We start from the raw sequence: 15,751 nt of genomic DNA, 5'->3' as shown, positions 1-15,751 counted from the left end.
ACATTTTATAATGGCTATAAAAAGTATTAACGCGTCATTATAGGTTACGTTTACGTACTAAATAATTAAGTTCGAGTATATTAAACTTCGTATCATTTAGTAGCATTTTCAGTTAATGAAAATTCTTAAAATCGACGTGACAAATTATAAAAATCAAATGTGCAATCTCACAAAAATACTCTTTATTGAGAAAAAAAGGTGCCACTATTTTTTGTAATCATTATATATAGTGTGTACGGAGGTTCACTGAAAATCAGTCGAAAATATGATTTGTATAAGCTTTTTATTTCTCGCTTATAAATCATATATAAATAAAAGCTTCCATCTCACTATGTACACACTAGAATAAAAAAAAGTCTGTATCTCATACATGAGTTAAAGAACGTTACCCTCATTAAGGCTTTATCTCGCAAATGAAATAACGACCAGCGTCAATGACCAAATTACGAAGGACCTTTTAGAGGGCCAGGAGAATCGATAATTCAATGTCGACCAAATTCCATCGATCTCGGGGAAGTTCGTTGGTTGAAACTTTATAAATTATTTTTAAACTGGCACACAAACAATATATACAATTAACCATTCAAGTTTCTATAGGTGGTAACATCTTTTCCAACTCCCGTAAAAGTTGTACAATATGCTGTATTAACTTGAAACCAGACATCGTGACCGGCCGTAATGTTTTACTGTAACACTGTTTGTACAAATTGGTAAGTGTTTCTGACCTGAAACGTATAGATAAATAAGGTATATTTTATGTCAATACGAAAAATATATCAAAGCAATATGTATCTAAGCAAACGTACTCTTTTTTGCTACTGTTACTATTCTTAGTAACGAATAATTTCGTCAAAGATCGCAAGATAAATTGTAATCGCTGTTCCAACAATACCACTAGACTGTCTTCATCCTCTATCAATTTCTGTTCATCAGTCGGTCTTCCTTCCTCGATACTTTCTTTCCCTATCTTATTGCTAATAGCATTCTGCTTCTGAGAATTGTTTCTATCGCATAATATATCGATAATGGGTCTACATTGTAGAATTAACTGAAGACCATTCTGATATGCTTTCAATTTATTGTTAAAGGTTGTGGCACCTGAAATATGATGTTAATTAATGAGAACAGAAATTAAAAAACTATCTATTAAATTAAATTGAAGATAAATGCGTACAACGCGCTTGATGTTCAGCTAAAGCAACTCTTTCCATCTGCACCGTCAGAAACTCCGTAGTTTGCTCCAAAGCTAATAAAAGCTTCGCAGCTTTATCGTAATACAGCTTACAAAGTTGCAAGCTTGTTTTTCTTTTAATATTGTCCGCATCCGGTTCATATTCCCTGTACACACGATGATATAACGATGCCAGTCGATGTTGAATTATTGCAGCACGAAATTGATATACTGGTTGTCTTGGCCCGGCAGTTTCAATATCGCAATGCTTCAGAGCTTTCTGTAGGATATCGACGACCTCCCGCTCTAATTCTTCTTCAGTCTAAAATTGCGATCAAATGTATGTAACAAAATATTTTTATTAACGATATAAATGAACATACTTTGCATCCAGTTGTAGGATAATCCTGTAATAATGTAGCCATAGTGAACAAAGTAGTGGACAGATCCCACGTAATAGTATCCCAAATTACAGGGTTTGACTTCTTCGAACCTAAAACTTGCAAGGCTTTCTGATAACTTGCAAGCGCTTTATTATAAAAGTGACGTTCTTGAGTGTTCTGTTTAACGTGCATATGTGCGCAAAGTCGCATAAGTCTTCCGGTATTTGAATGTAAAAGTGCTAAATTTGCTTCGTCATGGACAGTTTCGAACGCTTTCACGCCTGCTTCCAAATGAGTTAGCGACCGTTTAAGTAGCGTTGTTACCTCTTCCGAAGAGGTTGATGTTTCGTCCGCTAAATTCTCTTGTTGGTACCGCGCTGTAAAGGTGTATCATGGTTTAACATCCAAGCAAGTACCTTCTACAAATACAATAACATGCAAAAAATACTTACTTCCAGCTTGATTCATGTAAAGTACACCTAACTCGTTATGAATGTTTCCTAATCGCCTTAAGAGATTGTTTCTATCCATATCCATCAGTTCTAATGACAATGCTTTCTCGTAACACTTATAAGATGCTACTAAGGTAGATTCTAAACTTTCTAAACGTTGTGGCAATAGTTCAATATCTATAAATCAAAGTATTTTAAATAGAGAACTTATAACAAGATAGTCTTTTGTATATTTTTTAGCTATGAACATACTCATATCTACATCTTCCATTCTATATATCTCCTCGACAATGCTTTCTTCAATTTCTTTCTTCATCTCGTAATCTCTCCTGTGTTTCTCGACATTACACCAGTCTTGTACAGCCATAAAACAACAGTCTCCAGCACGTCCCAATAAATAGCTTATTGATTTATCGTTCCGTATATCACAAAATATTTCCAACATCTTCTGGCAACGTAGGACTGCTAACATATATCTTAACGATGCTCCGTAATTTCTATTGGCATATTCATTTTCAGCGAGCACGGCAAAAATCAACGAAGCCTTTTCGTATAATAATGTCTTTAAATGAACGTTCCAACTTATATTATCACTTTTTTGAGGTGCCTGCCATGTAGGTAAGGTTTCATTTTTAAGCTTACATAACAGTGCTTTTGGTCCGTTCTCGTGAGAGTCCATTTTTGAAATAATTTTTTCAAGTTTCTTCACCTTCTTTTGCTTGGATTTCTTTTTATGCATAGGACTATTGTTTACTGAACTCACTTCGACGTCAACTTCTTTCTTATCTTCTTTCAAGGAAATATAAGGCATAGGAATTGCCTGGAAAGGTTTAGCCATATTTAAATGATTCTCTTCGTATACTCTTTTCTTCTTTTCTTCTTCCTCCTCTTTCTTCCGTTCATCTTCAGAATTATCTTCGATCGGAAAATACTGTAGACATTCGAGTCCGTGATAAACGTGATCTAAGGCGGCTAAACATCTTTCTTCGATGGTGCCCGAAATTGGTGGTGGTTTATATTTAGGTTCTTCGCATTCTGAGTGCTCTTTAACTAAAAGAATATGTATATATATATATATATATATTATTTAGTTGACTTATTTATATATTAAAGATATCGAAGTACTTAAAATATATTCTTGACTTACTATTAGCTAATGTTAAAGACTTAATTGCAGTTTCTTCGATTTCGTCCGTTAAATCCTTCTCGTTCTCGTTGTTTATACTGAATTCACTTTGCGTATCCTCTTCATCACTCTGATCTGACAATGCTGGACTAGCAGGATCGGTATCAGATGGTATATACAAATCAGATAGCATAAAATGTGCAGATGTTACAATCTGTGGGTACTTTTCTTTAGTCAATAGTTGTATGCAATTTCTTAATAGCATTCTAATAGTACCCTGCTGCCTACGATAATCAGAAGAGTATTTCATGTTACGGGCCACTCTATATAGTAACATAGCAACAGGTACAGTAAATGGATTCTGACCCTTTTCATCCGATACATCATTACACAAAGAAGTTAAGTCATACAACTTTACAACATCGTCGTCTTTGCCTTTGAACAACCAATACGTATGCCCAGCCTTGGTTGAATTGTTCTTTAAAAAACTTAAAATATTCTGCGCTACATCTCGGATAACTTTGGGACTAAACTTAGAATGATCTAAATTAGGAAGATCTTCTGTTTTAATTAATTCATACTTTTGTACAATACCATCCAAATGATAACACATTACCACTTCTGGTACATTACACATCAAATTGTCCAGCCAATAATCTATACCAGTTAATACATTAATAGGTTTAGTCATATCTCTTAATCTGAGGCTTATACATGGGTGAGTTTGCCCTCCAAATATCGGCATATCAGTACCAATTAGCATCTGTATGTTCTCGAAGGTCCAGACGATATTTCTCGCAAAATTATGATTATAATTCGGGTCTGGGACTTTTTCTTCCTGAGAAGGTTCTGGCAAGCATGGCTTCAATGTTTTCACAGGTAACTGTGGCTTAGTATGTTGCTCTTTGCTGTCTGCTACTACTATCGAGCGATACAAAAATTTGGATACTAAGTTCCTCTGTTGCAAAGTATTTCTACTGTTTGTCTTATGAAACAGACGCTTTTCTTTATCTCCCAGATTCTGGAAAATATGCTCGTAAAAAAATTTCTTTAACCATTCCCAGTCGTTTTCGGCTTGTCTAAGTAAGTACTTGTGAATATCAAAGTCATCTAGCAACAAAGTGTTCTCTATTCTATGTACCACCATCGATATAACTCCGTGGTTGTAAGGCAATTTCAGCAGTTTCTTTATATTCTCTGCGTCCGACACAACATCAACTTCTCCTACGCAATCGGGGAACATGTGTGCCATACGAAAACTGGAAAATCCAGAGGTCTGAGACCATACACTCTGCAGGCCGTAACTTTCTGCAGAACTGCTGAGCCAGTTGCTCGGTGGTAAATTTAAGTCTGTGTTGCATTGTAATTGAGCATAAGTTGCTGGTGTTTGGACGACCGAGTATTTTACAACGGCAGTTGACTTGACTGGTTTCTTAGATGAATCAGATGGTATGGCCACAGGCATAGGCTTGACCTACAATTAAAAGTTTGACGAATACGTTACATTAAAATTCCAATATCACATTTGTACTTAATGAATTTATCGGCAACTTGATTCTACGATAGACAACATTGCTAACGTATTCTATGTGTTGTTTGCGAATAGTATCGTTACGAAGTCCCTTTAGTATAGGATAAAAGAAAACTCGTAATAAAATAACTATGCCAAAATAAAGTAGTTAACGTTACTGATGGAACGAGATATCACTTACCGTATCAAGCTTGGTATTCGTACTTTCTGACATTTTTAATTTCGAATAGTGTCACTCGCGTCTCTCAAAACTTGTCGCTCTGTTCTAAAATTTCTAGAAGGAACCAGAGTGTATCAGATCGAAACCTCGATCACTCGCCTAACGTACAACCACTAAGTATGCGGTATATGCAGGGACGTCACGACGATTTAGAAACAGCTTTCTACTTTATCAATTTTATTCTGCATTACCGGCTGAAAAAAGGTGGATCAAGAAATGATTAATATTTTCTGTGCTCCGATGGTAACGTATTAGCATTAAAAATGAAAATTATGTATTAATAAATAGTAAATCAACTGATATAATTATACAACTACAATTATTAAATTTTTCCGCACGATAAAAGCATAGAATAGGATATTCAAATTATGAAATAAATTTTCCCATCTCTTTTGCGAAAATAAAGAAGGATTTGAAAATTAAAAGCAAGAAAAAGTGAGTAGCACAAATACAAGAAATATGAGAAATATGAAGCGATAAAAGAATCTAATAATTCGCAAAACATGTCCATCCATCCATCGTCTTTTCTCATAAGTGGTTTATACCACAACATTTATTTCCGATTCTCGTACGTAAAGAAGGGTTTTAAGCAGCAAGACACAATAGGCAGATTATACGTAACGACAAAACGAAGCCCGCGAAAATCAGCGTGTCAGAAGCATGGCGTGTTCCTACGTCGAAGAAACAACGCACCCCTATCCCCTCTGGCATAGAACTGGGAAAAAATATCGCGAAACGGTTAGGATCGACGCGTGCAGAAAGGCACGGTTTATCTGCGACGCTGAGCGGATTCGGAAGCCCTGAAAAATCTTGACGTCACTGGTACCGCGTTCCTATATAAGACCGGCGACCACTACCCTCTCAAATCAGTCGACAACGGTGGTGATAAGATCGGAGGATACTTCGTTGCGCTCACGCAGACATGGTGGTGAACTTCAAGGTGTTCAAGAAATGCTCGCCAAACGGCAAAATTTCATTGTACCTGGGCAAACGAGACTACATCGACTATCTATCCGGAATCGAGCCAGTAGACGGCGTAATTCTTCTGGACCAAAACTACGTGGACACCGGTAGGAAAATATGGGCACAGCTGGTGTGCAGCTTTCGCTACGGTCGGGAAGAGGACGAGGTGATGGGCTTGAACTTCCAAAAGGATCTGTATCTGGTCTCGGAACAGGTGTTCCCAGCGACCAAGAAAACGGAGGATAGCCTGACCAGGCTACAGGAACGACTGCTTCGAAAACTAGGACCAAACGCAATTCCGTTTACCTTCAAGTTTCCCCAGACGGCTCCGTCTAGCGTAATTCTGCAATCAGGAGAAGATGAAACAGGTGAACCTTGTGGAGTGACATACTATGTCAAGATCTACTCTGGGGACACGGAGACCGATATTACTCATAAGAGAAGCACGATAACTATGGGCATCAGGAAGATTCAGTACGCACCGACGAAACAAGGTCGACAGCCTTGCACCGTGGTACGAAAGGATTTCTTACTCAGCCCTGGCGATCTAGAACTCGAGGTGACCCTGGACAAACAGCTGTACCATCACGGAGAGAGAATAGCCGTGAACGTATGTGTGAGGAACAACAGCAACAAGGTGGTGAAGAAGATCAAAGCGCTGGTACAGCAGGGTATCGACGTGGTGATTTTCCAAAATGGCCAGTTCAGAACGGTGATTGACGCGGTAGAGACGCAGGACGGCTGTCCCATTAGCCCTGGCTCCAATTTAACCAAAGTTCTATATCTGAAACCAGAATTGGAGAACAACAAGCATCGTAGAGGCATCGCTTTGGATGGAGGGTTGAAGAAGGAAGAAAGCGAACTCGCATCAAGCACTTTGCTCGTTTCACCCGATGTCCGTGATTCCTTTGGCATTGTAGTTTCTTACGCTGTCAAGGTGAAGCTGTATTTAGGTGCACTGAGCGGAGAGCTCTCCGCGGAGCTGCCGTTCATTCTGATGCGACCGAAGCCCGTGGACCGGATCAAGGTGGTAAATGCGGACAACTTGGAGGTGGAGGACACTACGGAGGAGAAGGTGAAGCCGATCAGCAGTTAGAAAAACGATACACGTGACCGAGGAGCAATGGGTGCATCAGACACTCGCTGGCTAACGTTCAACCAGAGAATCTCAACTTGCACGGTGGAACCACTTAATCCTGAGATACTAACATGTTTTGTTCTTTGTATTGTTTTATCAAATATCAGAATTCAATTGTTTCTATAGTCCGATGTCGTATTTAGACGCTCGAGAGGTTTCCAGAGGGTACTAATTACCGTCGTTGGAAGCAATAAGTTATCATATATAATTGAAATAGAGATCAGGGACGAAGTATATTCGAGGCACGACGAGGCTTTCTTTTTTTTTTTTTTTTTTTTTTTTTGAGGGTGAAAGAACGATCGGAGGATGATAGTCTGATTAACGATGATATCTTGGCAAGTGTTAAAACGAACGGTCCGACATACTTGAAGTAGGTTAATGATTCTAGGAATCCGATGCTATCGATCACCACTGCAAGCTAAACGAAAGCGAATCGTCCAACGAGAAACTCGTTTCTAGCAAAATTGCATGCAGATCTCACCCGTAGCCATCGTTTGTACAATAGCGTCCTATAATTATCCAATTCTATGAAATAAAGAATATATGCGACAAAACCAGCGTTTCGTCTCTTTCCCAATTTCCTTCGACGCTACATTTTATACTTTTAATGTCATTCGATAACTGTAGAAAAGGGAATAACAAGCCGGATCCGTAAAAGTAAAAGCCAACATATAGAAACGTGTAGCAGCTGGAGCAAAACGAATCAATAATTAGTCGTATAAGTAGCAAACTCGCAGATTTAACTTACGATCTTCGGTAAATAAAATACACGCAGTTAAATACCACCTTGCAAGAAGTAACTAGCAACGGCATTACCGTAATCCTGTCAAGTATCATCGTAGCGGAGTAACAGAGATAAAATAGAGAAAGCCCGGTGAATTTCAAAGTTTATCCTGGTCAGTCAGCTTCTTACGAGAGTAATAAAGAGTCACGCCGCGAGACGTAGACAGTTTTTCGCGCCTGCTTTTCCGCGTTTCCTTTCTCCGCCAAGAGGGTCGGTGCCGAATCGCGATATCAGGCAACAATGCGTCGTATCTTTATCATTATCGAGTAGCCTCTCGTTAATATCTCGCAGCCACGATCAATCAGCCATGTTAACGATAGATAACGTTATTCGTTGTTATTCGTAGCAACCACCGACGTGCAGAGTCTCGGGAAATAATTTGATCGTTCGTCGTAGAAAACTTTTACTTTTAGACGCGTCTCGTAACAACGATAACGAAACTTATCGCTGTGTCTCGTATAACGCGCGTAACATATTCGTAAAAGATGCGTACGAGCAGCTTTCACGAGCCTATGCATTCGTTGGAGCTTATGACTTCATCGGCGTAAGAACGCGTATTCCATTCAACAAGTACTTCGTTGTTTCTTCTGTGATCGTTTCGAAAAATTGACGTCGCGTCGGTAGACTGGATGCAGAGAGAATAACGCGAAGGGAATACGAATCGATAGAATCGGTATGCCGTTATGCAATCGTTGGTTATCGCGAAAATATAGCGGAAGACAAGGTCGAGTATGTTAGATGACGCAACGAAGAGGAAGGTTTGGCCTGGAAAAATAATACGGTTGGCGTGTTCTGCGTCTGGAAACGCGACCACGATCGATCGGCACACCCGAAGAATTATCCGCAATTTCGGTCGCGTCGAGATGGTTACATAGAGAAAGACAGAGCATACTACGGAGAACAAAGGTGAGGAAGAAAAAAAGTTGGAAGGAGGACGAAGGGAGTGTATTTTGGGTGGAAGGTTGCAGGTATAGCTGGCCGCGACAAATCGAAAGGCACGACTCTCGCGATCCTACGATTCTCGCGGTGGAAGGTCCTGGCGAAGGGCAGAGCGCCGTCTCGGCGATGCCACCCTGTGTATAGGTGCGTGGTGGGCGTTGGAGGAGCAGAGAGCAAGCTATCGACTGAGAAACGCGAACCTAACCCGAACCTTTCGCATAAAAGAGATAAAGCTACTCGAGACGGAGGTTACACGGAGAGGGAGGGCATCGAAGATCGAGAGAGACGGCGAGCAGATAAAATTAGAAAGAGAGGCTAGAAAAATGGAGGGACGGCGAAAAGGGGAGAGAGTGAAAATCGAAGAAGAACGAAAACGAACGGCAGAGTGTCGCGCAGCGAGAACAGAGAAGACGAAGGCAGGCAAGAAGGAGAAACGTGGAAACGGAGCAAAGAAAGAGAAGAGAGGGAGATATAGAGAGGCTAGGCAACGCGACGAGAAGCACCGAGTGATCGAAGGAGGAACGAAGCGAGGCTTTGGTGGGACGTCGCGAGAAACGAGGAGTAAAGAGAGCGATAAAGAAAGAAGGGACGAGTGGTGGTGCATCGAGAAAGAGAAGGAGAGAATAGTAGGGGATTCGGTCGGTCGGCAGGCTTGGCTGGTGCGTCAGTCAGGCTCGAGACACCCGCGAGAACGGAGCGGTGGTTGCCTCCCTTATTCGGTACGTACATTCAATGTGTCCCCTCCATCACCCCCTGCCTACCTAACAGGAGTCTCGTCTATCGAGGCAGTGTCGCGCAGAGTGTCGTACGAGGAGTATATTGGTCCGCCTGTTCGCATCCCTTCTTCGCAGACCGGTGTTTCGTATTTTCTATTCGCAACCCCCATCCCCACCGTGTTTCGATTTGTGCCGCGTACGAACCAAATTCATCGGTGGAGCTACGTACCAGAGAGACCGGCCAACGATCGAAGCAGCGTGAAAGGAAAGCAGGAGTTGCCGCAGGAAGGAATCGGAGGAGTTTCTGCCGATAAGACCGGGCAAGAATCCCCTAGAAAGAACCGAAGACAGTGGCGGATACGCTACGCTAGCGGTCGAGTGAGTATTACAGCTCGCGGAGCCTTCACTCTGCCCTCTTCTCTTTGCCCCTATCCTCTCATTCCGGTTCGATCAGCTTTTCTTTATCGGTTCTCTTGCGCGCGTCCATAATCTCTGTCGTACGATCGACCATACGAGTAAAACGCGTGTCGCGTGTATCTTTCTGCTTGACCTGTGTCTTGTGTCACGCGCAACAGACACCGGCGAAAATTCACCGATACGCGACGAGTTTCTCTTCTCCCGCGGCAGACGGTGGCATTGATTTCCTCCTCCCGTTCTCTCGCGCCGGCCGCTCGCCCTTCCCTTCCCAACGTGTACGCACGATCGCAATCTCTCAGCCCTTAAAATCGAACGAAATTCAAGCGAATGCGTACTCGCAAATTCTCGTAAATCGACCGATGCGTATGTGGTATGTCGTGGCTGTCGAAAGTCCAAACCAAAAGTCGAAGAAAGAAAAGAAAAGAGCATCGTGTACGTGGAAGGATGAGTGGGTGGGGAGGCTCTCGTTATTCTCTGAACCCCGAACATTTCGCTCGAAAAGGAACGCAGGGTGCGCGTTTTGGTGCACGAAACGTTGCCGGGGGTCGAACAACGTTTGTTTGCACAGTTCAAGGAGGACTCGTCGATTCTTCGCGTTTGTGGCGTGGCCGGGACGAAAAGCGCGCAAGCGGAGGAACGAGTTTCTCCGGCACGCTGCAGCGTAATTTCACGCGAAACTCTGACAACCTTGAACGCTGCTGGAACTGTCGGTTCGAGGCTGGTCCCGACAGTGTTCAGGGGCGTCGAAACGCGGCCAGAGGTTTTAAGAGTACGATCACGAATCGCGGTGTACCTCGAAACGTCGAATTCCGGTATCGAGCGACCAAAAAACCACCATGTTCCTTGTTCGGGTCGCAGCTCCATTGTCTACTCGTTTGTAATATCGTAGTTTCCGTACGAGAAGCGACGTGATTAAGATATCTCTATTTATAAACAGATCACCGTTTATTTACACGGTTAGAAACCATGGTTGTTCCGTCTTCTCGCACGCGTCTCTGTTTACCAGTGCTGTAAAAGCAAGAGTGTTTGCTTTGAACGAGCGTTTAAATAGAAAGAGAAGACACGGTGGATCCGAAAGGAGCAAAAGTCTCGGATAAAATTTCGGATTTCGCAGAAAATCGTGCCTTTTGGGAAAATGTTTTCCTAATAGATAGACGTTCTCCGTATTTGTGGATCGTAAAGTTAAAATTTTATTCGGTTGTTCGGAAAGTTGATAGTGTTTTTGTTGTGAAATCCTACCGAATAATATAAATGCTGCTTCTAGTCCAGATGCGTTTCTTCGGCGCAGAGAATTGAGTTACGACAATTGACGTTTTTGAGACGTTCAGTCTGCTGCAAAAGTAAGTATCTAATCCCATAGCCGAATAGAAGGTTTTCATCGTCCTGATTCAGTGATCAACGAGTGTAGCTGTTACTGTACCTAACAACTGCAATTTTTTCTCCCATACGTAGACGTTGAAGCGATACTTTGCTACTCCAAAACTGGTGCTCGACCACGAAACTCGAAATTTCCTTCGCACTTTCCGATATTTTCGTGGGAAGACCCATTCGATCACGTACTCGAAGGCTTGTTTGTTCACGTACAGCGATAACAAATATCGCTCGGATGCATTTGCTCGATCCGATACGTTTCGTTTAACTCGACCACTCGTTCAGGTATAATACGTGTCCGCGCTTATCGTTTGGCTCGAACGCGAGCCTGGAAATCGAGAAGCACGAATCGTCGACCTCGAACGGCCATGCTTTCATACGGTATTAGTCACACGTAGCCGGCCGATGAATATTTCAACGTTACAGCCTGCAAACACCGTTTGCCCATGCAAACACGCATTCCGCGTGTCGCTTTTTCGTTGCGAAACGCCGCCTCTAATCCCGCGATATCCTCTCGGTAGGCAGAATAACGCGACACGGTGATCCATGGCGGTTCTAGCGACTGCACCCGCATCGATTTCACTCGAGTCGGACACTTTTCCTGCTTCGAAGCCGGGAGTCACCTCGAACTATTGTCCCAGTTGCTGTCAAATGGCTTCTGTTACAACTTAACGAGCCAGTCGTCGGAGAAAGCAACGTGTCGTGTAAAAGCATCGCGAAAAAATTCGATTTCCGCCTGGCCCATTGGCTTTCTTTCATCTTCACGAACCCATTAGCGAAGAGATTAACCATCAACGTGTTTCTTCCTATTCTTTCTATTTTATTTTATCGAGAATCCTATTAAGAAGGATTGGCGGTGACGAATTTTCACCAACTGCGTTCATTGTTCTTACCGAGTGACGATTACCACGCGTTAGCATTGCAAATGTGTTTCGCGAACGATTGAATATCGTATCGCTATCTAGAGTTACTGTATGCTAAACCAGAAGTAGAAATACTTTGTTGAAAGACACCGATCAAATTCTTTGCTTTGACAAAGTGTCTACCGATCGAATAATTTTCCGTATCGATATCAGGGAAAAATTGAATAAGGGAATATTTTATCCTTCCACTACGATGTATCAAAGTAAATTATTTTACGATATTTCTACTTTAATAGGTATTGTAAATTCTAACAGTCGATCAACTTTGTTCCTCGAAGAACCGAACGGAACATGCAACCCGTCAAATTTAGAAACATCGGCTCTCTTCGACGCTTCTTGACCGAGTTTCCTTGCATTCCTACGCTAATTTATCCTGCGTTTGCTCGTCGAAGAGATGCAACTTTTCCAAGGTAACGGAATTCCAAGCCAACGTTTTTCTTCAAACTCCGTAAACTTGGTGAAACACGTACCGATTCCAGAATTTTGATCAATAGCGTAGCCGCGTGCTCGTGAAATATTTTCGTACACGTCCGAAACAGGATCGTTGAATTTATGGCTCCTATTGGATACTGCGCGTGCTGAAAACGTAGCTCCTCGACTGGTAGGTGGCAGACAAGGGTGTAGCCGGTCGAGTCCTGGCCCGATGCATTCGCGATCCTTCCGTTTCTCCTGCTCTCTCCGTGTCCTTCGCCACGTTATAACGCGCTCGTGACTCGTCCAAGACCCAAGACCCGAACGACGATCGTCCCCTCTCTCTCTTCCCTTCCTTTTCTCTGGCTGGTTTGGTCGCAAATTTTCCCTAGGATGCTCGCGACAGATGAAAGTACACCAGGGACTAGATAGAGGCTGAATTATCGGATTCACCGCGGGGGCAGCTGCTATCGATAGATTGAATATGAATTATTGAACGCTCGCGGCTGGAACGCCGAGTTCTCCAAAGCGATCGAGGGAACCCGTCGAGAGAACGTCCCCGGCCGATCTAGCCACTTTCGCGTCGCGGACGATCACCTGGAGCGCACTCGAACCTATCGAACACGGTCGAGGCCCTCTCGGTCGAGTCAGCTATTGCAGCAGGCAACTGATTTTTCTTGTCGATATCGGATGGGTTCGAACGTGCTTTAAGAGGCTGTGTGGCAGTTTTAGGGCTACTGGTGTATTCTTTCGCCGTTGGATTAAGTTTGCTTAGGTTTGGACAGGTGCGGTTAGATTCGATCGCAAGCTGCAAGTATAAAATGACGAGGTTCTGCGATTAAGATAAGGCAAGAATTTCGATCGATGCGGATAATTGCTCCGTAGTTGAGAACTGATTTTCCTTCTGACACTTTTCAACGTAAAAGCGTATTCTTAAAATTGGTGGAGTGTCTGTTAACGCGGTTGATGTTAGGACACGCTGTCCTAGTCGATAACTTTATCGAAATACGAAATAATAAGGTTCTGCAATTAAAAGAGCAAGAATTTGAAACGCTTGCTCTCGAGTGCTATAGTCATTATATCGTGTTGATGTAATTATCGATCATCATCGAATAGATACGAGAATCGCAATCACAATGATAATTACTCTTTAAGTCGACTTACCTCGATCATAGAAGAACGTTTAGTCAGAGTTTCAATCATAATGATTCGAAAGTTCCATCATCGGTCGATGAACTAAGCTGGAACAACGTAATCGATCAACGAAAGATGTAATTTGCAATGCGTGCAAGTAGAAACAGGCGATCGTCCTATCGTCTCTGTGAAGCACTCTTCTGTTAGCTTTCAGCAAACGTAAGAGCGTGGAGAGTCATTCGGATAAACATCCTAATCGCGGAAGTCGTCTCGCGTCGTCTTGCAAAGGGGAATTTTCACGAAGGAGAGCCTTGCGTGGGCGATTATGCCTGGTGAAAAGCGAGAGGGAGCCCAAAACAACTCGTTCGTTTTCGACTTTCATTTTCCACGAGACTCGTTTCTTCGAAAGAATTGAAATGTCAAAGAGACCGAGAGAAAGACAGTGCTGCCTTTGTTCGTAGTCGACGTCGACTCGCATAAAAACAGGGTGAAAGAGGGTGAAAAACAACATTGTTGGATTTTTTAAGCCTTCTTCAGCACACTAACTTAAATAAGTAGATATATTAGCCGATGGATTGTTGTTCGAGGGGATCTTACAAATTAATTAATTAGAAAGTTATCTTTCTCGGATATTTCATGGTATTCTCTAATAATCGCGTCTTTCGAGTAAAATTTCTCACAGTTATACGAGAAAACCTATTAGTACCGGCAATTTGTGGATTCGTATGTCGTAAATTTCGCTATTGATATTAGTTTAATTTCGCTAGAGAGCCCGGCTAGCGAATCGGATATTCATCTGGCTTGCGTGCTTAAATTGCGATAAATAAACGACAATTGCGTTAATTTTCGCCGACGAATTATGGATGTACGTACGCTTATGCATGTCGCGAGGAAGCTAGACAACGCGCGAGCGTGCAACTCGAACTCGTCGGTTCCCAGCGGAATCATGAAAGTATAATAAGGCATCCTCCGGTTTCTGCGAACCAGACTTTCATCCGATCGGACCATTATCTTGCATTAGACTGTTCGATGTTAATTGTAAACAGACAGACACGAGGATGTGGAAGAAACGCAACGTTGCAGATTACAAGGAAACGATCCGAGCAATCGCGATGATCTTTCCCAGGAATCTAGCCCAGAAGATTGCCTCTTGTTCCTGGCGTGTGTAGGAGGATTTATACGAAACCGGCGTTCTTCCAGAGAAGAATATCGAGAAGAATTCTATTACGGTAGCAGGTTGGTCAGAAGAGCGTGTATTTATATTTTTACGAGATGCTGGATACCTTTATTCTTCGTTGAGTACGAAATTTTATGATTCGCAAGGTGCAAGTTATCGGTGCAAATAAATTTCGTTGATTTTTTAAAATTTGAAAGCGACACACCGGAAAATTAACTCCAAAAGAGCTGATGGCGATAGCAATGGTCAGTTAAAAAGGCAAAACTCCAATCAATTAACGCGACGCTATTACGTCTTGTGTTCGAACGAGGAAATCTAAGTAGAAGCTAAGAAAAAGAAGAAGAAGAAGAACAGAAGATCTCTGCGTGTGAAATAACTCTGTACGATGACGTTTCTCGAATATTGAATCACTTTCGCGCGAATCATCGGAACCGCGGCCCCGAGCCAGGTCGTCTTACGTTGCGGCGAGAAATGGAAATAAAAATGCAGCGTGTCGTGACGAACGGAGGTTGTGAATCATCGACGCTAAAATAGAACGACGCGGAGCCAGCACTGAAATCAGCCCGATAAAAAGCTTCAACAACAATGCCTGGGCTATTGGCATCGATGCGGATTGCTCGACTGCTTACGTCCGTGAAAGTAACGCGCCGATAGCGAGTCGAACGAACGAACGGGAAGAAGGGACATGGTGCTCCTAGGTAACAGTAAAAGGCTACCACGATACACTTTCCTTCGTGAGATCAGCCGTTCCGCGATCCAAGCTTCTTAGCGCTCCTTTATTCTCGATTCCGTGATCTGTAGAACGTAATTGTATATTTAAAAAGGATTTCTAACGAACACACAAAAGCAGACTTTTACTTTTTCAAACACGTGAGGGCAAAAACCGAACAATTTC

The 15,751-nt window shown here is 42.5% G+C and overlaps 3 protein-coding genes across 7 annotated transcripts in view; 2 read left to right on the top strand and 1 right to left on the bottom strand.

Annotated features, from left to right (window-relative positions):
- Positions 1–264: 264 nt before the first annotated feature.
- On the bottom strand, positions 265–5,001 carry LOC138184020 (erythroid differentiation-related factor 1). The gene is made up of 8 exons (XM_069121647.1): positions 4,845–5,001; positions 3,154–4,606; positions 2,259–3,056; positions 2,007–2,183; positions 1,555–1,931; positions 1,175–1,493; positions 807–1,098; positions 265–725 (listed from the first exon to the last, which is right to left on the bottom strand). Exons 1-8 carry the CDS (start codon positions 4,875–4,877, stop codon positions 584–586), a joined length of 3,591 nt encoding a protein of 1,196 aa, XP_068977748.1. The 5' UTR covers positions 4,878–5,001; the 3' UTR covers positions 265–583.
- A 724-nt stretch (positions 5,002–5,725) lies between these two features.
- Positions 5,726–7,538, top strand: Arr1 (arrestin 1). The gene has a single exon (XM_069121688.1). It carries the CDS (start codon positions 5,806–5,808, stop codon positions 6,940–6,942), a length of 1,137 nt encoding a protein of 378 aa, XP_068977789.1. The 5' UTR covers positions 5,726–5,805; the 3' UTR covers positions 6,943–7,538.
- Positions 7,539–9,298: 1,760 nt separating this feature from the next.
- LOC138184439 (xin actin-binding repeat-containing protein 2) overlaps positions 9,299–15,751 on the top strand; it is a 75,715-nt gene continuing 69,262 nt past the window's right edge. For 2 of the 5 annotated variants that reach the window (XM_069122378.1, XM_069122372.1), the window contains exon 1: positions 9,361–9,801. The gene's annotated coding sequence lies outside the window, so the exon portion shown is untranslated. Of the gene's footprint in view, positions 9,802–15,751 lie in introns of all 5 variants that reach the window. The other 3 variants (XM_069122379.1, XM_069122375.1, XM_069122374.1) reach the window with 2 other exon arrangements.

The sequence above is a fragment of the Bombus flavifrons genome, chromosome 10, assembly GCF_040668555.2.
Source record: "Bombus flavifrons isolate JBK064 chromosome 10, iyBomFlav1_principal, whole genome shotgun sequence".
Taxonomy (NCBI): Eukaryota; Metazoa; Arthropoda; class Insecta; order Hymenoptera; family Apidae; genus Bombus; species Bombus flavifrons.
The sequence above is the reverse complement of the archived record's forward strand: the minus strand, read 5'-3'. Positions and strand labels throughout refer to the sequence as shown.

Bases quoted from the DNA above. Each gene is read 5' to 3' on its own strand.
- LOC138184020 (XM_069121647.1), bottom strand. From the start codon at position 4,877: ATGTCAGAAAGTACGAATACCAAGCTTGATACG. The intron at 3,057-3,153 runs GTAAGTCAAGAA...ATATTCTTTTAG, and splicing joins GTCTTTAACATTAGCTAATA to TTAAAGAGCACTCAGAATGC. The intron at 1,932-2,006 runs GTAAGTATTTTT...ACACCTTTACAG, and splicing joins TTACATGAATCAAGCTGGAA to CGCGGTACCAACAAGAGAAT.
- Arr1 (XM_069121688.1), top strand. From the start codon at position 5,806: ATGGTGGTGAACTTCAAGGTGTTCAAGAAATGCTCGCCAAACGGCAAA.